At 42.5% G+C, this 21,439-nt stretch overlaps 1 protein-coding gene across 1 annotated transcript; it reads left to right on the plus strand.

Annotated features, from left to right (window-relative positions):
• Positions 1 to 13,565: 13,565 nt before the first annotated feature.
• On the plus strand, positions 13,566 to 15,716 carry LOC138667764 (D(1C) dopamine receptor). Its single transcript, XM_069755859.1, has one exon. It carries the CDS (start codon positions 13,594 to 13,596, stop codon positions 14,989 to 14,991), a length of 1,398 nt encoding a protein of 465 aa, XP_069611960.1. The 5' UTR covers positions 13,566 to 13,593; the 3' UTR covers positions 14,992 to 15,716.
• The last annotated feature ends 5,723 nt before the right edge of the window (positions 15,717 to 21,439 follow it).

Consider the following 21,439-nt stretch of genomic DNA (forward strand, 5'->3'; position numbering starts at 1 on the left):
AGCATTCACTTAGCATAGGCCGGCAGCCATTTTAATATGAGCGTGCTGGATCTGTAGAAGAGGGAGCACAGGCAGGTGAGAGGAATCTATTTTTTCTCTCTCTGTGCATGCGGCCAAGCCAAGGGACCAGGATTGATATCTGGGGGGTAGGATGCATATATATCGGGGACCAGGATGGATCTATGGGAGGCCAGGATACATATATATGGGGGGCCAGGATGGATATATGGGGGGCCAGGATGGATATATGGGGGGCCAGGATAGATATATGGGGGGGCAGGACAAGAGACCAGGATGGATATCTGGGGGGCCAGGATGCATATATATTGGGAGCCAGGATGGATATATGGAGGGGGCCAGGATGGATATATGGGGGGCAGGAAAAGGGACCAGGATGGATATATGGAGGCCCAGGATGCATATATATGGGGGAGCTCCTGTTTTTAATGTCACTAGTGATCACTGTATTACCTGTACACTATACGCTATATACAAAGCTCCTGTGCATAATGTCACCGGTGATCACTGTATTATCTGTACACAATACTCTATGTACAGAGCTCCTGTGTATAATGTCACTGGTAATCACTGTATTATCTATACACTGACACTATATACAGATCTCTTGTGTATAATGTCACTGGTGATCACTATATTACCTGTACACTATATACTATATACAGAACTCCTGTGTATAACATCACTGGTGATCACTGTATTACCTGTATACTATATACACAGCTCCTGTATATAATGTCACTGGTGATCACTGTATTACCTGTACAGTACACACTATATACAGAGCTCCTGGGAATAATGTCACTAGTGATCACTGTATTACCTGTACACTTACATTATACACTGTATACTATGTACAGAGCTCCAGCGTGTAATATCACTGGTGGTAATAACAGTGTTGTTAGTATTGTGGTTTGTATTCATGATCAGTATTGTATTTTGGCACTATGTGGTGGTATTTTGTTGTCTGGTCATGGTGTGGCGGTATTTATCCTGTTGTGAATTCTGTTGTTAAGCTCCCTCCTGTGGTCATGAATGGTACTTCGGCTGGTTCTGTCCATGGGCTTCCTCTGGTGGTTGTGAGTGGGGCTGGGGCTTCTGAGGTTCCTTCCACAGGTGACGAGGTTAATTCGTTAGCTGGCTGCTCTATTTAACTCCACCTAGATCATTGCTCCATGCCACCTGTCAATGTTCCAGTATTGGTCTAGTTCGCTCCTGGATCGTTCTTGTGACCTGTCTTCCCAGCAGAAGCTAAGTTCCTGCTTGTTTTTCTCTGTTTGCTATTTTTTCTGTCCAGCTTGCTATTTTGATTTTTTTCTTGCTTGCTGGAAGCTCTGGGACGCAGAGGGAGCGCCTCCGCACCGTGAGTCGGTGCGGAGGGTCTTTTTGCGCCCTCTGCGTGGTCTTTTTGTAGTTTTTTGTGCTGACCGCAAAGTTACCTTTCCTATCCTCTGTCTGTTTAGTAAGTCGGGCCTCACATTGCTAAATATATTTCATCTCTGTGTTTGTAATTTTCATCTTTACTCACAGTCATTATATGTGGGGGGCTGCCTGTTCCTTTGGGGAATTTCTCTGGGGCAAGGTAGGCTTTATTTTTCTATCTTTAGGGCTAGCTAGTTCCTTAGGCTGTGACGAGGCGCCTAGGGAGCGTCAGTAGCGCTCCACGGCTATTTCTAGTGTGTGTGATAGGATTAGGGATTGCGGTCAGCAGAGTTCCCACGTCTCAGAGCTTGTCCTGTATTATTAGTAACTATCAGGTCATTCCGTGTGCTCTTAACCACCAGGTCCATTATTGTCCTCACCACCAGGTCATAACAGTACAGGTGGCCCAAAGTATTAATGCATCTCAATAGAGGGATAAGAGAAGTTCTGAGACCATTTTTTTTTTCTTTGCAGTGTGTTTTGTCTCTCTTTTCCCCTTTACCTCTGGGTGGTTCAGGATACAGGTGTAGATATGGACATTCAAGGTCTGTCCTCTTGTATGGATAATCTCACTGCAAGGGTACAAAACATTCAAGATTTTGTGGTTCAGAATCCGATGTTAAAGCCTAGGATTCCAATTCCTGATTTGTTTTTTGGGGATAGATCTAAGTTTCTGAATTTCAAAAATAATTGTAAATTGTTTCTTGCTTTGAAACCTCGCTCCTCAGGTGACCCTGTTCAACAAGTGAAAATCGTTATTTCTTTGTTACGTGGCGACCCTCAAGACTGGGCATTTTCCCTTGCGCCAGGAGATCCGGCATTGCGTGATGTTGATGCGTTTTTTCTGGCGCTTGGATTGCTTTATGATGAACCAAATTCGGTGGATCAGGCAGAGAAAATCTTGCTGGCTCTGTGTCAGGGTCAGGATGAGGTAGAGATATATTGTCAGAAGTTTAGGAAGTGGTCTGTACTCACTCAGTGAAATGAATGTGCGCTGGCAGCAATTTTCAGAAAGGGTCTCTTGTTGTGAATTCTGTGGCTGAGTTCACTTCTGTGGTCACAAGTGGTATTGCAGTCTCTGGGCTTCCTCCCTCAGGTGTTTTGGTGAGCTCGTTGGCTGCCTTGCTATTTAGCTCCACCTGAGTCTGTCTTCCTTGCTCCTTGTCAATGTTCCAGTGTTGGATCTGAGCTACTGCATCTTTCCTTGGGCCTGCTGCTCTGCTAGATAAGTGCTTCTAGTTTGTTTTCTGTTTTTTCTGTCCAGCTTGCTATTAACTTTTGCTGGAAGCTCTGAGAAGCAAAGGGGTGCACCGCCGTGCTGTTAGTTCGGCACGGTGGGTCTTTTTGCCCCTTTGCGTGGTTTTCGTTTTAGGGTTTTTTGTAGACTGCATAGTTCTCTTTGCTATCCTCGCTCTGTCTAGAATATCGGGCCTCACTTTGCTGAATCTATTTCATTCCTACGTTTGTCTTTTCATCTTGCTAACAGTCATTATATGTGGGGGGCTGCCTATTCCTTTGGGGTATTTCTCTGAGGTAAGTCAGGCTTGTATTTCTATCTTCAGGCTAGTCAGCTCCTCAGGCAGTGCCGAGTTGCATAGGTAGTGATAGGCGCAATCCACTGCTGCTTATAGTTGTGTGAGGATAGATCAGGTACTGCAGTCTACAGAGATTCCACGTCTCAGAGCTCGTCCTATTGTTTTTGGTTATTGCCAGATCTCTGTATGTGCGCTGATTACTGCACGCTGTGTTGCCTGATTGCCAGCCATAACAGTCTCTCTGAAGCCCTTAAGGATGTCATGGTGAGATTTCCCATGCCTGCTGGTCTGAATGAGTCTATGTCTTTGGCCATTCAGATCGATCGACGCTTGCGTGAGCATAAAGTTGTGCACCATTTGGCGTTGGATGATATTTTGGTCTTCTCGGATGATTGGGAGTCTCACGTGAAGCAGGTCAGAATGGTGTTCCAGGTCCTTCGTGCTAATTCTTTGTTTGTGAAAGGGTCTAAGTGTCTCTTTGGAGTTCAGAAAGTTTCATTTTTGGGTTTCATTTTTTCCCCTTCTACTATCGAGATGGACCCTGTTAAAGTCCAGGCCATTTATGATTGGACTCAGCCGACATCTGTGAAGAGTCTGCAAAAGTTCCTGGGCTTTGCTAATTTTTATCGTCGCTTCATCAGTAATTTTTCTAGTGTTGCTAAACTGTTGACTGATTTGACCAAGAAGGGTGCTGATGTGGTCAATTGGTCTTCTGCGGCTGTGGAAGCTTTTCAGGAGTTGAAGCGTCGTTTTTCTTCTGCCCCTGTGTTGTGCCAGCCAGATGTTTCGCTCCCGTTTCAGGTCGAGGTTGATGCTTCTGAGATTGGAGCAGGAGCTGTTTTGTCGCAGAGAAGTTCTGATGGCTCGGTGATGAAACCATGTGCCTTCTTTTCTAGAAAGTTTTCACCTGCTGAGCGCAATTATGATGTTGGCAATCGAGAGTTGTTGGCCATGAAGTGGGCAATCGAGGAGTGGCGTCATTGGCTTGAAGGAGCCAAGCATCGCGTGGTGGTCTTGACGGATCACAAGAATTTGACTTATCGCGAGTCTGCCAGACGGTTGAATCCGAGACAGGCTCGTTGGTCACTATTTTTCTCCCGTTTTGATTTTGTGGTTTCGTACCTTCCGGGCTCTAAGAATGTGAAGGCTGATGCCCTGTCAAGGAGTTTTGTGCCCGACTCTCCGGGTGTTCCTGAGCCGGCGGGTATTCTCAAAGAGGGGGTAATTTTGTCTGCCATCTCCCCTGATTTGCGGCGGGTGCTGCAAAAATTTCAGGCTGATAGACCTGACCGTTGCCCAGCGGAGAAACTGTTTGTCCCTGATAAATGGACTAGTAGAGTTATCTCTGAGGTTCATTGTTCGGTGTTGGCTGGTCATCCTGGAATCTTTGGTACCAGAGATTTGGTGGCTAGATCCTTTTGGTGGCCGTCTTTGTCGCGGGATGTGCGTTCTTTTGTGCAGTCCTGTGGGGCTTGTGCTCGGGCTAAGCCCTGCTGTTCTCGTGCCAGTGGGTTGCTTTTGCCCTTGCCGGTCCCGAAGAGGTCCTGGACGCATATTTCTATGGATTTTATTTCGGATCTCCCTGTCTCTCAAAAGATGTCGGTCATTTGGGTGGTTTGTGATCGCTTCTCTAAGATGGTCCATTTGGTACCCTTGTCTAAATTGCCTTCCTCCTCTGATTTGGTGCCGTTGTTTTTCCAGCATGTGGTTCGTTTACATGGCATTCCGGAGAACATCGTTTCGGACAGAGGTTCACAGTTTGTTTCGAGGTTTTGGCGATCCTTTTGTGCTAGGATGGGCATTGATTTGTCTTTTTCCTCGGCTTTCCATCCTCAGACAAATGGCCAAACCGAACGTACTAATCAGACTTTGGAAACATATCTGAGATGCTTTGTTTCTGCTGATCAGGATGATTGGGTGTCCTTTTTGCCTTTGGCTGAGTTCGCCCTTAATAATCGGGCCAGCTCAGCTACTTTGGTTTCGCCGTTTTTCTGCAATTCTGGTTTCCATCCTCATTTCTCTTCAGGGCAGGTTGAGTCTTCGGACTGTCCTGGTGTAGATACTAAGAGAACACCACTAATATAAATCAGTGTACAAATGTCTAGAGACTGGCACCAAAATAAATGCAAAAGTTTATTAATCATATAAAAAAGACAGCACACATGGTAAAGGATAAACGGACACTCCCACAGACAAAACCGGCGGAGAAGGAGCATGCGAACCAACCCAAAGAGACAACAAATGATTATGGAGAGTAGTAAACATTACCCATATTGCACAGTGGCCATGTCTCAAATAACATACCAAGTGATGTGGCAGGTTCACACGCGTATTCCCGCCCTCCCCGACGCGCGTTTCGGAAGTTTAGAAACTTCCTTCCTCAGGGGGCATGGGACCGGACAGAAAGCCGCCACCAGATAAAGGCACAAACCGGAAATGAGCGCCGGCCGGCATAGGAAGCGCCGCCCACTCGCAGGCACCGCAACTCACCGCCGACGCTGGGCCACCTGGGAACCCACGTGATCAAAGCGTCATGCGGTGGGCGGAACCATCAGGCGGAGCCAAGCAACATCCAGCCGCACAAGCGCACACCACACACCGGCGGCCATATTGGTGGAGGGCAACAGCCCATAGTGCAAAGTGCACAGCACAGTATCATTGCGAACAAGCAGAAACATCACAGGGTAAGTGCATATAACAATAAGGGCATAAAGGCTGCATATGAGCAGTGACCGAGGGGTGCACATCACGCACACGCGGGCACCAATAACCGCCGCAGACATGAGGACACATGGGGCCCCATGTGACCATCGCGTCCAACGGCGGGCGGGGCCAGCGCACACGGGAGGCATCTACCCACGGACAGCGCCCAGCCGCAGCAACATTAACAAGGACATCAAAGGAAAATACAAATATAAACGATATAGATATCGTGCAAGGACAGATATCACATAATATATACAAAAGAGCAGAAAATCAAATAATGCAACATAACTAGACAATATAATCTACAGATAGCACTGCATAGCATCATATAAATACCAAATATGCCCAAATATTCAAAACAATGCAAACAAAGCATGTAGACAAACAAGCATCAGAGTAAAAGTACAAAATGGATGCTATAAAAGCATACAACATATGATGTTCAAGACATATAACTTCAATGTCGAGTCCACATCGGTACCGGATCCAGCGCAGAGGCATATATACATGACGTAGTTTTGGCCATTCCTGTCCCGTAATATATGGAACATATCAACAGATATAGATATCACTAGATAAATAAGAAAAAAATAGAATTAAAACCACATAAAACCAATGTATGCGGAAGAATCCGCACCCATCGATACACATCACCCGGGGGACTCCAGAAATGGGGCAAAAGACAGGCACTCATTAAGACAAAACGGGTGGACCGTATTGAGGGTCCATATCCACCTTGTCTCCAGCCTCGCCAGGCGCCCAGATAGCCCACCGCCCCTGATATTAATTTTCAGAGCGTCGATACCACGTACCCTTAGTAGGGTGCTATCACAATTATGTAAATTTTTAAAATGTCGTGGTATCGTCTTGAGGGTGGATGCGTCCGCCTGGTGGGCCGCCGCCTGAATCCCCAACACGTGCTCCCTCGTGCGGACCTTAAGTTGGCGCGTTGTTAATCCAACATAAATAAGGCCGCACGGGCACGTGGCATAGTAGATCACGTACCTCGTGGTACACGTGATGCGTTGACGAATCTCATAAGATCTTGTACCATCAGAATTAAAAAATCTACTACACCGATCAATATTGGGGCAGGCGACGCACCCACCACACGGAACACATCCACCACTCATCTTAAATCTGTCTAGAAAGGTGGGTAGTGGACGCTCCGGGTAGTGGCTGGAGACAAGGTGGTCCCTCAAATTTTTAGCCCGCCTAAATGACATAGAGGGTCTAGGTGGTACAATTTTTTTCAAAATAGGGTCCACCCGGAGAATTGGCCAGGCCCGCTCCAGAATAGCACGGACCCTATTGGACTGCGAGCTGAACGTAGTAACAAATCTTATTTGGTCATCTGTCCTGGATTTACCGCTAGAATTTTGTTTATAAAGCAGATCGTTTCTCGAGGCATGTTTAGCTCGATGATAGGCAGTTTTAATTACCCTACGGCTATATCCACGTGCCACAAAACGCTGTCTCAATTCATCTGCCCTAACCTCAAAATCCGCATCAGAGGAACAGATCCGCCGTAACCGGAGGAACTGGCCCACCAGCACGGAACGGATGATGTGCCTCGGATGTCCAGAGGAAGCGAACAACAAGGTGTTAGTTGATGTCTCTTTCCTGTAGATGTCAGTCTGCAGAACCCCAAATTGGTCACGCCTAATAGTGACATCTAGGAAGTCCAACGAGACATCACTCTGACAAAACGTCAAATGTATGTTCAGGTCATTGTTGTTCAAAGTACAGATGAGTTGCCCAAGGTCGACGGGTGTGCCCTGCCAGATGAAGAAAATGTCGTCGATGTACCTCGTCCAAAAAGGGACGCGGTCCATCAACCCCTGTTCATCCGACAGGAAGAGGTCCCTCTCCCACAGCCCCAGGAAAAGACCGGCGTAGGCCGGCGCAAAGGCCGCCCCCATGGCGGTCCCCCGGAGCTGTAGGTAGAAGGACCCCTTAAATACAAAAAAATTGTGCGTGAGGGTGAACTCCAATAGCTCCAGCAGAAGGTCCCTCATATCCATAGATAGGGAAGATGTCCCCAGAAAAAAACGTACGGCAGCAATGCCATCAAGATGTTTAATGTTAGTGTAGAGGGACTCAATGTCTGCTGAAACTAAAAGAGTATCACCCCCCAAACACAACCCGTCGATCCTGCGCAACAAATCACCAGTATCCTTCAAGAAAGATGGGAGGCCTGAAACGAGTGGTTGAAGGTGGAAATCAATCCATTTATTAACGTGTTCCAGGAAGTTCCCCCTACCAGAAATAATTGGCCTGCCAGGTGGAGAGGAGATGTTCTTGTGTATCTTTGGAAGGAGATACAAGGTTGGGATAGTCGGCTCGGGGACCGCCAGTGCCAGTGCCAGTTGTTTGGTGATAATGCCGTCCTGGAGGGCCCTGTCCAAAATATCATCCAGCTGAGAGCAATACGCCGCCAGCGGATTATATGTTAGTCTTTTGTAGCAGGACGCATCACCCAACTGGCGAAACGCAAGTATATAAACTCCCGGCCACAGAGGGTAAGCCGACCCCAGACGAAGGATTACTCCGAAACGCGCGTCGGGTACGCGCTGACACAGAAGCAGAGCCCTTCCCTCCCCAGGTATATGTGTTATTTAGATTTCTGGCCGCACAGCTGCATAATACATTATGCTAATGCTAATCTAGGCGGACGCTATTACCTTGTCCCTATGGTAGTTACTTGCAAGGGTGGATTCTACTTACTTGAAGCAGGATTTTGGCACATTATCACTTTTTCACTGCACCTTGTATTTGGCACTTTATGTAAATTATTTTGAATATATAACGGGGATACTATACCCCCTTTCCTATTTTTTACACAATTTGATTCTGGTTTGGAGATTGTCCTATGTGCAATAATATATTTTTACACTTTTCGTGTGCCCTGCATATGTGCTGAATAGTATTGATTTTGCACAGCACTTTTTTTGAAGCAGAATTTGCACATTATTTAATTATATATATACTTTCTTCCCATTTTTTCTATAATTTTTCCTTATTTTTTACTTTTTTTAACCCCCTTCCCCCTCCGTCTTTGTGCAATATATAGTTCTTGTACGGCCTTAGTATTTGTATCCTGGTGAATTGGAGGTTAGAGAGCTGGTGAATATTTACAGCAATATAATCCTGTTGTCATGCGGAAGTGTTTGTTTTTAAATATAATTTTGATTATGTAACATTTGGCATTTCCTTTAATAAAGCCATATTTTAATATTCCCGTGCCTTGTATATATTTTCTGGTTTTGGGTCCGTGTGGTATTGCTTTGCCTTTTGCATCATTTATGTAGTGGTTCCTCTACAATCGGGCACAGCGCACCCTGGTGGTTTACAATATATATATTTTTTTATTCTATTAGTCTATATATCTCCTAATTAAAGGGATAGGAAAATCATTTTAAAACTACTGTGGGTATACTGTGTTATTTTTATTAATGGTTAGTACCTAGTAGCACCCCCTTTTGCAAGTATCACAACTTGAAAATGCTTTTTGCAGCTAGCCAAGAGTATTTAATTCTTTTTTTAGGAATTTTCATCTAAACTTCTTGGAAAATTCTTCCATTCTGTGAGATTCCTGAGTCGTCTTGTATGCACTGTTAATTTAAGGTCTAGTCACAGATTTTCAATGGAGTTCAGAACAGGGGGCTGTAAGAGCCATTGTAGAACCATCATCTTACTCCTTTTATAACCCCTTAGTGACCGAGCCAAATTTTTGAAATCTGACCAGTGTCACTTTATGTGGTAATAACTCTGCAACGCTTCAACAAATCCCAGTGATTTTGAGATTGTTTTTTCGTGACACATTATACTTTATGATAATGGTAAATTTAGTTCAACATTTTTTGTGTTTATTTATAAAAAATATCAAAAATTTGAGAAAAATGTTAAAAAATTAGCAATTTTCTAAATTTGAATGATTATCCCTTTAATCCAGATAGTCATACAACAGTAAACCATTAATAAATAACATTTCTCACATGTCTGCTTTACATCAGGACCATTTGTAAAATGTTATTTTATTTTGTTAGCATTTTAGGAGGTTTAAAAATGTAGCAGCAATTTTTCATTTTTTCAAAGAAATTTACAAAATTTATTTTTTTTAGGGACTTATCCATGTTTGAAGTGACTTTAGGGGTCCCATATATTGGGAAACCCACAAACGTGATACCATTTTAAAAACAGCACCCCTAAACATATTGAAAACTGCTGTCAGGTAGTTTATTAACCCTTCAGGTGCTTTACAGGAATTAATGCAAAGTGGTATGACAGAAATGAAAATGTGTATTTTTACCACCTAAATGTTGCTAACTTCTAAACAGATTACTACAGCCGTCAGACTCTAAGGCCACTATTTGGTCATGAATTGCCATGGCAAACATCAGGACAACAAAATCATGATCTGAGGGCACCAATTGGGACAAAGAAGAAGCCCCCACACTCTGTTAACCATTTATAATGATGTAGTCACTATTGACACCAGCATCTAAGGGGTTAAACAGATATGGATGGTGCAAATACTGATTGTGGCTGGTACAGCAAGTTGTCCGCTATAGTGTACAACCGACCGATGCTGGATTGTCATCTGTATGGGGATACTATTCTCTTATATCTCAGGTCAGTAAAAAGACGTATTGGCGGTCATTAAGGGGATAAAATAAAATAATTTTTAAAAGCCATGCTCTTTTCAACTTCAGCTTTTTTACAGATGGTGTTATGTTTCCATCAAGACTTTGTTGAAATTTCATTGAATCCACATTTCCCTCTACAAGATTGATCCCCCCCCCATGCTTAATGATTGTCGAGATGTTCTTTTCCTGAAATTATGTGCCCTTTTTTCTCCACACATACCTTTGATCATTGTGGCCAAAGAGTAGAAGAGGTTTTCTTCTGATGACTCTTCCATGAAGGCTATATTTGTGCAGGAGAACAACGTACTACAACTCCAGAGTTTGCTACATCCTTCAGAAGGTCTTTTACAGTCAAGCAGGGATTCTGATTTGCCACTGTAGCCATCCTACGAGGAGCTCTCACTGGAAATTTGGTTGGTCTTCCAGACCGTAGCTTGACCTCCACTGTTTCTGCTATCTGCCATTTCTTAATTTTATTTTCATAGTTCATGGCAGCTGATTAGAAGAACCCATGGCTGTAGTTCTTTGGTAAAAGGTTAGAGGAGGCTGGGTTTTTATAAAGATGGGAGATTTGCATCACCCTGCCTTTCCTAATGATGATCGTGAACAAGCCATAACCCTAACAGGCTTATTAAGGTCTGAAACCTTGGTCAAGTTATCTTAGCACACAAATTTCCAAGGGTGCCCAAACTTTTGCATCAGCCCATTTTCCTTTTTGAAATTTTTAAAGTTTAAAAAATGACAATTTTTTTTGGCCTAAAATCAGTCTATCTATCTACCTATCTATCTATTATCTATTTATCTATCTATCTATCTATCTATCTATCATCTATCTATATTATCTATCAAATTCAAAGTAGCTTTAATGACAAGACTAAATGCACTTTAGTTTTTTCAAAGAAAGTGTACATCAGGGAACACATGGGGTGCATCCAGAGTAGGGGCTAAGGAAGTCCATGGCATATCATAGTTGTCTTTCTCGCAGCCTATGGCATACACTCGCATACTGTGCTGCTAACTCCATCGTGCTCTCTTCTTTCCCAGAAGGACATTTGTTTTCTCTTCCTCCTTCATGGAGCTTAAATCCAGGAAGAGAGATCAGAGAGTCTCCTGAAGTGAATGTCCCTCACTGCTGAGTATTTGGTGCAGTGTAGCAGGAAGTGGATTTCATCCTCCAGGGCCTCCAGGCTATAGTGTGAGCATAGTTGGTCCTCTCGGATTTGATGGTCAGATTGTCTATACCGGCTCAGGATCTGGCGGTCTCTGGGATCCGGGAATTTTTCCTGCTATTGGGCCAGTCTGTAATCTCTCTGAAGACTCTGGTATACGGTCAGTTTCTGTGAGGTGGTGATATCATTCATCTATCTATCTATCTATCTATCTATCTATCTATCTATCTATCTATCTATCTATCTATCTATCTATCTATCTATTTTGTATCCATCTATTTACAGTATCCATCTCTCTTTAGTATCTACAGTATCTTTCTAAATAACAAATCTATTAATATTGATCTCTCTTATTTATCTATCTATCGTATCTATATATCTACCTCGGTAAATCATCCACAAATGGATGGACTATCGAAGGGCCATATGTATGTCATCTTCAGCATTCGGCACAGCCCCTTCATTACCTTTTGACATGAAGTATGTGCCTTGATCTGTAAGGATTTCATTCAGAAGTCCCATCCGAGAGAACATAAATAATAACTCACGGGAGATACTTTTGGACTTGGTATTTCTTAGGAGAACCAATTCACTAAGCCGCTGACTACCAATGACCTCTACTAGGAGGTGCCAGCATTCTCCACCAAATTGTAATATGTTATGGGCACTTTAAGGGGCATGGCCGTGACATAGACAGAAACAGTCCATATAAAGGAAACATGGGGCTTTTATTTTCAATCAAAATGCAGCAAACAATAGTTCAACTGAAAAACACCAAATACTTGCCCAGCTAGGCACTAACTAATTTACCATACCTCTGACTCACACTACCAGGGATGGGGGCAGGGATTGACTCTCCAGCAACTCAGCTTTTAACGCGTTTAACACGTTTACCCACCCTGCTTAGAAATACACCATAACTGTCTGGAGGCTGTGTCTCTCTGAAGCTTTTCCTGCAGCCGTTTCTGGGTCTGTAATGGCACCTGTACTGGAGTGGGAGTGATGAGTTCAACTGCCAAATCCTACTCATTACTCCAATAAAAACCGGCCCGGAACTACCGTGAATAAAACAGTTCAGCACCTAAGCTGCTTGCACCAACGAGTACTAATCGACTTTTAATATCTTTCCAAGCTTAACATTCTGGGAGAGGTATACACTTCATCCAGTTTACTTCCTGTTAGCCACCTACATAGTAATTTTGACCAGGGATGCCCAAACGTTCACATTCCACTGTATCAATCTATTTATCAATATCTATCTATCTATCTATCAATCATCTATCTATCTATCTATCTATCTATCTATCTATCTATCTTCTATCTCTATCAATTATCTATTATCTATCTATCAATCTATTATCTATCTATCAATTTTCTATTATTTATCTATTATCTATCTATCTATCATATTTGATCTATTGGTAATATAAAAGTCACTTAAGATAAAAAAAACAAACACCTACTGGCTATGAAGAAGTTAATCACGGCAACCATAGGTTGAGCAGAGGAGAACAGAGTAAGTGCCCTACAGAAGAGGACCGGGAATCTATTTTTAACCCAAACCAATAGAGAGGATTTCAGCAGCAATGAGTATTTGTGCTGGATAATCACAATGAGCAGTGATGCAGCTCTGGCTCTCTGAGTCCCAGCACACATGATTCTCCTCTTTTAGCTCCTAGCTGGGAGATAACTGCGCTCAGAATTTTAGGAGATCGGGATTAGACTGACACAACAGGATTCTTGGGTTTCAATGAAGACACAGAATGGTCATTTGTCCTTCCTCCGCTCATGGATTTTATCATTCATTGCTCTTGGATCATGGCTGGATTTCTTTTATGGATAAAAGCACATCTTAAAATATGAAGAGGTAGCTACTTTATTGGTTTTCTGCACGTTGTGGTCATGTTTCAGATGCACAAACCAGAGGCTGCAAATGACTCTGGCTGATCATCTTATAATTCTGTGTATGTTTCCTGTCCTTTCAACTTTTACTGACTTTAAATGTCTGAAATTTTTCGAAATGAGATAAAAGCATTCTAGAGTGGAAGCTGCACCTGTAAATAAACAGAGTGGACATCACCTGGTGTCCACCCCATGGAAAACCTCTCCTTTTACAATGTCACAATCAATGTATTAAGTGCAGAACTAGATGTTGCCAGCAAGGACTTGAGCCTCCGAGCAGTTACTGGCTTGTTATTGTCCTTACTCATACTTTCCACTCTTTTAGGGAACACTTTGGTTTGTTTGGCTGTCATCAAGTTCAGACACCTTAGGTCCAAGGTGACCAACTTCTTTGTCATCTCTTTGGCTGTGTCAGATCTCTTTGTTGCCCTTCTGGTGATGCCATGGAAGGCAGTGACTGAGGTAGCTGGTTACTGGATCTTTGGAAACTTTTGTGACACATGGATTGCATTTGACATAATGTGCTCCACTGCTTCTATCTTGAACCTGTGCATCATTAGCTTAGACAGATATTGGGCAATTGCAAGTCCTTTCAGATATGAGAGAAAAATGACTCAGAGGGTGGCTTTCATCATGATTGGTGTAGCATGGACTTTATCAATCTTGATATCATTCATTCCAGTGCAGCTCAGCTGGCATAAATCTCAAGGGACTATTGGAGACCTCAATGCTACAAACCAGACAGAGAACTGTGACTCCAGCCTTAATAGGACATATGCCATATCTTCTTCTCTCATTAGCTTCTACATACCTGTGGTCATCATGATTGGGACATATACAAGAATATATCGGATAGCTCAAACTCAAATCAGGAGGATTTCGTCTCTTGAAAGAGCTGTAGAGCATGCTCAAAGTTGTCATTCTGATTGTCCCCATGAAAACTCACTAAAAACTTCCTTCAGGAAGGAGACCAAGGTCCTGAAAACGTTGTCCATTATTATGGGGGTATTTGTGTTTTGTTGGCTGCCATTTTTTGTTCTAAACTGCATGGTTCCCTTTTGTCACCTTGGTCTTCCAGGACACAGTGATCCAGAACTTCCCTGTGTTAGTGAGACCACATTCAGTATATTTGTATGGTTTGGGTGGGCAAACTCATCTCTCAACCCTGTTATTTATGCATTTAATGCAGATTTTAGAAAAGCGTTTACTACAATACTTGGATGCAACAGATTCTGTTCTAGTACCAACGTTGAAGCCGTTAACTTCAGCAATGAGTTAGTGTCCTACCATCATGACACCACTTTTCAGAAAGACATCCCGGTCACTTTCAATACTCCCCAGCTCCCCAATGTTGTGACTGAAGACCCAGAGGATTTGGGAGGACATTGTTTTGACAAAGTGTCTGTGATATCGAATTCTCATGGAACCAGGAGTCAGAAAACCTTGTTATTACCTGTTAGTGTTCAATTTGAATGTGAAGCAGAAATATCATTGGACACAATCACCCCATTTACTTCTGCAGGACCCCTAGAATGTCATCCACATACAGTAACTGATGAAGACAGTCAATTTACTACGAAACTATACTAGATATGTAACAGTAATTATCTCTATCCAACCATCACCTTCAATAACCCAATTGATCTTATATCAAATATGGTGAGTACTGTCATTTAGTTAAAGGGAAGGCATACCCCTAGTCAATGCTATATTTTTCTGCTTGTTCAACATCTTCTGTGTCGGTAAATCTCAGGGACTATTCTTAGTATTCTGCCATCTTGCTCTCTATTGTGGTAATTTAGATTTGAGTAACTTCAAAGAGGACAGCATTTGATACGACATTGGTAATCCTCACTTTAGTCTTCGGAACAATGTTGACCTTAGGTGGCAATATACAGAACAATTTTCTTATGAGCATGCTTTTACAGTCGTCATTTTTTGGAGAAGCTTTTTTTGCAGTTTTTGAAGTCACTGTCAGGAGTGGATTGTATGATAAGAAAAATGATAGAAGAAAGACTGTCCTTCTTGATTCTCTCCTATTTTTTGGCATCAGATTGGTACATATGAAATCCAAAATTGCATTAACTGTATAACTAAAATAGCACAAATCAAGCAGACATGAAAACTTCTAACAACCTGTTGGTAAATCATTTCATGAAGATAGTCAACTTTCAATCAAAAATATTCACCAGTGTTGACCATCAGACCAATTTTGACTAAACAGTTGTTGTTTATAGTATCCAGTCTATATCTGATGTAAAAGTGTCCTGATCTATTCTCAGCTGGTATACATCTAACTAGTACTTCTCTTCATTAAAGACATTTATAAATGCAGTGTTTTGTCTTTTTCTTCCATAACAATGCATGTAAAGATTGTAATATTTCTATCCTCTTAACCAATTTTAACTATTGAGGTATCGCTGCAGTCCCGATGATCACATTCAGCTTTATACAAATCGTGTTAAAATTAGAAAACACTTAAAAACACTTACCCGAAAAAGTCAGTATGTTTCCCCAAGCTAAATGAAAATTCTAAACATGTTGAAAAAATTAAAGATGGAGCCAAAATGATTTCTGTCCATGCAGAACTGTATCACATTTTAATTTTTAATTTCCTAAATCAGTAGTAAAAGTGAAAATAAAAAAAAATGTAATATATCTTATCAGAGAAATCTGCTTCTTTCTCCTCCTGGACTGATCAGTCATTTACAAAATTCTCAATTCATAGGTAAAATCTATATTCAGTGAAGACAGATTATTACCTATCAGCTACTACTGATAGGGTTCTACATAGACGGGAGGGAGAGGAAAAGGAAGGGAGTGAGAAGGAGGAAGGTCTCTGTCTCTGTCTCCTCCATCCTCCCCTCTACATAGAATCTTATCAGCACCAACTGCGTTCTCCTATCTCAGTAATGTAAAAGTCGGTCTTCACTGAACACAGATTTTACCTGTGAATTGAGAATTATGAGAATGAATAATTAGTCCAGGAGGAGAAAGAAGCAGATTTCTCTGATAAGATACATTCAAAATGAAGGAGTGACATTTTGGTATGCATTCTTTGATGGAATGGTCTGCGGGTGTCATGATGCATTTGGGGAGCCCCTGATGTGCCTAAACAATGGAAACTCCCCACAATTAACCCCATTTTGTAAACTAGACCCCTAGAAGGAATTTATCTAGATGTGTGTTGAACACCTTGAACCCACAGGTGTTTCACAGAATTTTGCAACGATGATCTGTGAAAATGAAAAAATATATATTTTTCCCACAAAATGTTGCTTTAGACCCAAATGTTTTAATTTTTACAAATATAGCAGTAGAAAATGGACCCTAAAATTTGTTGTGCAATTTCACCTGAGTACATCGATAGCCCATCTGTGGTTGAAATCTTCTTTTGAGGCACAGTGCAAAGCTCAGAATGGAAGAAGCCCCCCCCTAATTAATTCATCTAGGGTTGTAGTGATCATATTGACACTACAGGTATGTCACAGAATTTTATACTATTGGGCATTAAAGAAAAAATCATTACATTACATTTTTACCACTAAAATGTTGTTTTAGCCCAGATTTTACATTTTCACATTGGGAAATGGGTAAAAATGTCACCAAGATTTGTCCCACAATTTCTGCAGAATGTGGAAATACACGACATGTGGCTGTACAGTACTGCTTAGGCTAGGTTCACATTACGTTAACGCATGTGTTGAACGGGCTGCTGTTAACGCAAGTGCCGACATGACATCGCGCTAGCGCAGATAGAGCTAGCAGATGCTCTATCTGCACTAGCAGTGATGGACTCGGAAACGCTGCAGCCCCCGTCCCAGGGTCCGTCACTCACTGACGGCACATTGCTAGCACACGCCCATTGTGGGCATGCGCTAGCAATGCGTCCGACATTGGACTTAATGGCGGTGTTAACGGGCCGCGTTACACCGCGTTATGCCGCGGTATAACGTAATCCGTCTAACGGACGCCTAAAATGCAGTATGAACCCAGCCTTAGCCATACGGAAAGACTCCGGAGGAACGGAGCACTATTTGCCTACTCTAGCACAGATTTTCCTAGAATAGTTTGCGGACTCCATGTACAGAGCCCCTAAGTGCTAAAAGAGCAGAATCCCCTCAAGTCACCCCATTTTGGAAATTATACAGATGTGGTGACGATTTAGACTTCAAGGGTGTTTTCTAGAAACAAGCAGCAGTGGATGTTGCTTAGTAAAAATTGAAAACTGCTATTGTAGTACCCAGTACGTTGTTGTGCCCATCTCATGCTTTTGGAGACATGCAAGCTCTCATCAGTACGGGAATGTCAAACATGTGGATGCTAAATGTAGCTTAGGCACATTTGAGCTCAGAAGGAGGGGGGGGGGCATTTGCATTTGGGAGCGCAGAATTTGCTGAATTTCTTTTGAGGGCGAGGAGCCATTTCAATTTTCCTGAGCCTTTGTGTTACCAGTAATGTGGAAGCCTCCAATATTTGCATTAACAGATGACGGACCTAAGTGGGGACTTGCTTTTTGGATCCCATTTATCCTGCACTCTATGCTGCCACTTACTTTGTGATTTCTATTTAAATCCCTGAGTGACATCATTCAGATGAAACTCCACAGGGAACCATTCATTATAATGATGCGCCAGAGCTACTATGGACTTTGGCCTCTGTTCAGCATTGTTCTCTGTTTACACAGAAATCCCAGTGTAAGCGCTCAGTGTAGAGCGCAGGATAAATGTGAGCCGAGCCAGACTGGCAGGCAGAATGAACAAATCAACAACAGGTGAAGAATTGTTTTTATTTATTTTTTATGCCGCTCCTCATGCATTATAAGTGATTAGAGAACTTTATTCTTCGGGTCGGGGCGAATACAGTGATACCAGTATTATATATTTTTTTATGTTTGTCTGTTGTCACACACTGAAGTCCCCTTCACATGTCTATTTTTTTGTGTTCTTATGCATTCCTTCTTGTAAGGACCACAAATACGGACACACGCACACTTATTGTATTCAATGGTGGTACATGCATGTATGGATTTCACACAGACCGTGTGTCCATGTGAAAAATTCGCAGACATGTCAGTTTTTCACGCGCATCACCAACAAAAAGCGTGCTGCATATGTACACACTGATGACACATGGATGACATCGCCTGGGAAAAAGCCGTACAGCTTGCAATGTTCCCAGGCATCGGGTGCTGAAGACCGCTCTTATCATTGTCGCCTGGTCTCCCTTTTCCTCTGATGGTTCAAAAAAATTATGCAGGAGCCCAAGCCATTTTTTAAAATTATTTATTTTATGCACAATGTACACAGTGGGTGGTGAATCGAGATTAGCGAATTTGTTCGGGTTCCCTCTTATTCAGCAAGCTATAGCACTTGCCGAATAAGATGCAGAGGGAACCCATCTTCTTGGATCACGCTGGTGGATCAGCTGATCAGCGCCGCAGCTGCATGTGTCGTGGCTGTGTCACAGTCACGACACATGCATGGAGAGTCTGTTTGTTAGGCTCTCCATGCATGTGTCGTGACTGTCACACAGCTGCGACACATGCAGCTGCGGCGCCAATCAGCTAATTGGCCGGCGGGATCCAGGAAGCCGGGTTTCCTTTGCAGCTTACTCGACAAGCACTATAGCTTGCCAAAAAAGAGGGAACCTGAGCAAACTCGCTCATCTGTAGTGCTGAATGCAACTCCCATCATTGTTGCTTGGTTGTGCTGATCTCAGAAAGACCAGGCGACAATGATGAGAGCTGTCTTCAGCACGCGGCACCTGCCAACATCGCGTGCTGTGCTGCTTTTTCTTAGGTGCCGGTACATGTCACGGATGTGGCCCACGGACAGGAAACCGATACAAGGATGTCACATATGTACATATGGATGGCACACAGACCTCGGATCTCACCAGTACTGTTTTTTTCCAGTGCAGGAATCACCAAGACGTGTGAAGGGGGCCTAAAAGATGCTTTTTATTGGAAAAACAAGATTTTGCTAAAATTGTTCTATATTTCGGCCAACAGAGTAATGTGAGGGCTTGCTTTTTGTGGGAAGAGTTGATTTTTTTTATTGGTATCAATTTCAGCAACTTGACATTTTTTGATCGTTTTCTATGACGATATTTGGGAGGCACAATGAACAATAACCATCAATTTAGGAGTTGTGTTTTATTTTTTATTACTCTGTTCCGCGTGTGGTAAAATTGATAAGGCAGCGTTATTCTTTGGATCAGTTCAATTACAACGATATCACAGTTATATATTTTTTTTTTACACAGTAAAAACAGCTTTTACACAATAAAAACTATTCTATGGAAATAAATATTTTTACATTTCTTTATTCTGAGAGCAATAATTTTTTTTTGCTTCTGCTGGTGGAACTGTATGGATTGTTACTTGTGGGTCAAAATAACATTTCCAGAGATACCATTTTTATTTACATCTTTCTTTTTTTTTAATCACATTTTTATCCACTTTTCGTTCGGCAGTATGCTAATAAAGCACGGTGTTCATTGAAGGGGTTAACTATATATAGGTCGGGTCATTCCAGACGGAGTGATATTAAATATGTGTACTTTTTTTGTTTATTTTTTGCATAAAAATATTTATTTGTGGGTACAATATATTTCTATTTTTTTTTTTAATTATTTTGTGATTCTTCTTTTATATTTTTACATTTTGTTTTGGCATACGGAAGCCATACAATGTGCTAAATTAAATTTATCGGAGATGTGTGGCATTTTTTTCCCAAAAAAATATTTGTATATACGTCCTCTACTCACGAAGTGTATAGCATCCCTAGATAGTTGCACGCTTCAAACATGCAAAATAACATTATCTCTTGTCTAGCCTCCCACATGAGTTATGGCTTTCCAGCTGTTATGTAGGTTTTTTTTTGTTTTTTTTTAAAAAGCAAAAGCTGTAGAGCTGCAGATTTCTACTTCAGCTCAATGTTTTGCCAAATGTATTACATTTATTAAATCTGCATGGCTTTTGCAGAAAATAAGAATATATGTGCCAAAGCTATAAGATGCCAAATAAGTGGAAAGTTTTATCTTGTGATCAATTCCTATTTAGATAATGCTAGCAGGGTTGCCATCAGAGCATTACTGCCCTTACTGCTGTATGGGTCCCAGTAAGCAGCGGTACAGATGGAGGCCCTGCCTCTTGTGCTTCTGCTCACTGGGCCCCATCGTGCATTAAAGTGCTGTGCACTGCGGTGCACCTAGATGGCTGTGCAGCTCCTTCTCCTTTCCCCAGACTTCTGGTAAGGTGACGGCTTGTATGCAATGATGTACGTACGCCCGACATGTACGAGGACACCAGAAGCAGAGATGCGCCTGCTGGGGATAGTCTGTGAGGTAAGTATGAAAAAGGTTTTTTTCTTTATAAAATGAATTAAATGGGTGTGAGGGGCTGCAAATGATGAAGGTGGGGCAGCAAATCATGAAGTGGGTGAAAATGATGGAGAGGGCTACAAATGATGGAGGGAGCGAAAATGATGGAAGGGGGCTGCATATGATGAACGGGGGTGCTGAAAATGATGAAAGGGGGCTGCAAATGATGGAGGAGGCACTGCAAATGATGTAGGAGGGCTGCAAATGATGAAGGGGCTGCAACTGATGAAGTGAGGGAGGGGATGGAGGACTGTACATGATGAAGTGGGGAGAGGGGGACTGCAAATGATGAAGTGATGGGGAGGAGGACAGCAAACAATGAGGTGAGGGGGACTGCAAATGATGAAGTGAGGGGTGGATAGAGGACTGCAAATGATGAAGTGGGGGATGGGCTGCAAATGATGAATTGAGGGTGAGGGAGGGGGGACAGCATTTGAATTGAAGGTAGGGGATGGGGAGAGCAAACGAGGACCTGGGGAGAGCAAATAATGATGAATTTTGAGGGTGGTATGGAGTAAATGATGTACTGAATGTGGGGGGAGAGTAGTTGATAATGAATAGAGAGTGGGGGTGAGAGAGAGAAGACATGACAATGAATTGGGATGGAAGGGGTATGTAAATATAATTAATCTGAGGAGCAGGAGGTACAGAG

Source organism: Ranitomeya imitator, chromosome 2 (assembly GCF_032444005.1).
Source record: "Ranitomeya imitator isolate aRanImi1 chromosome 2, aRanImi1.pri, whole genome shotgun sequence".
Taxonomy (NCBI): domain Eukaryota; kingdom Metazoa; phylum Chordata; class Amphibia; order Anura; family Dendrobatidae; genus Ranitomeya; species Ranitomeya imitator.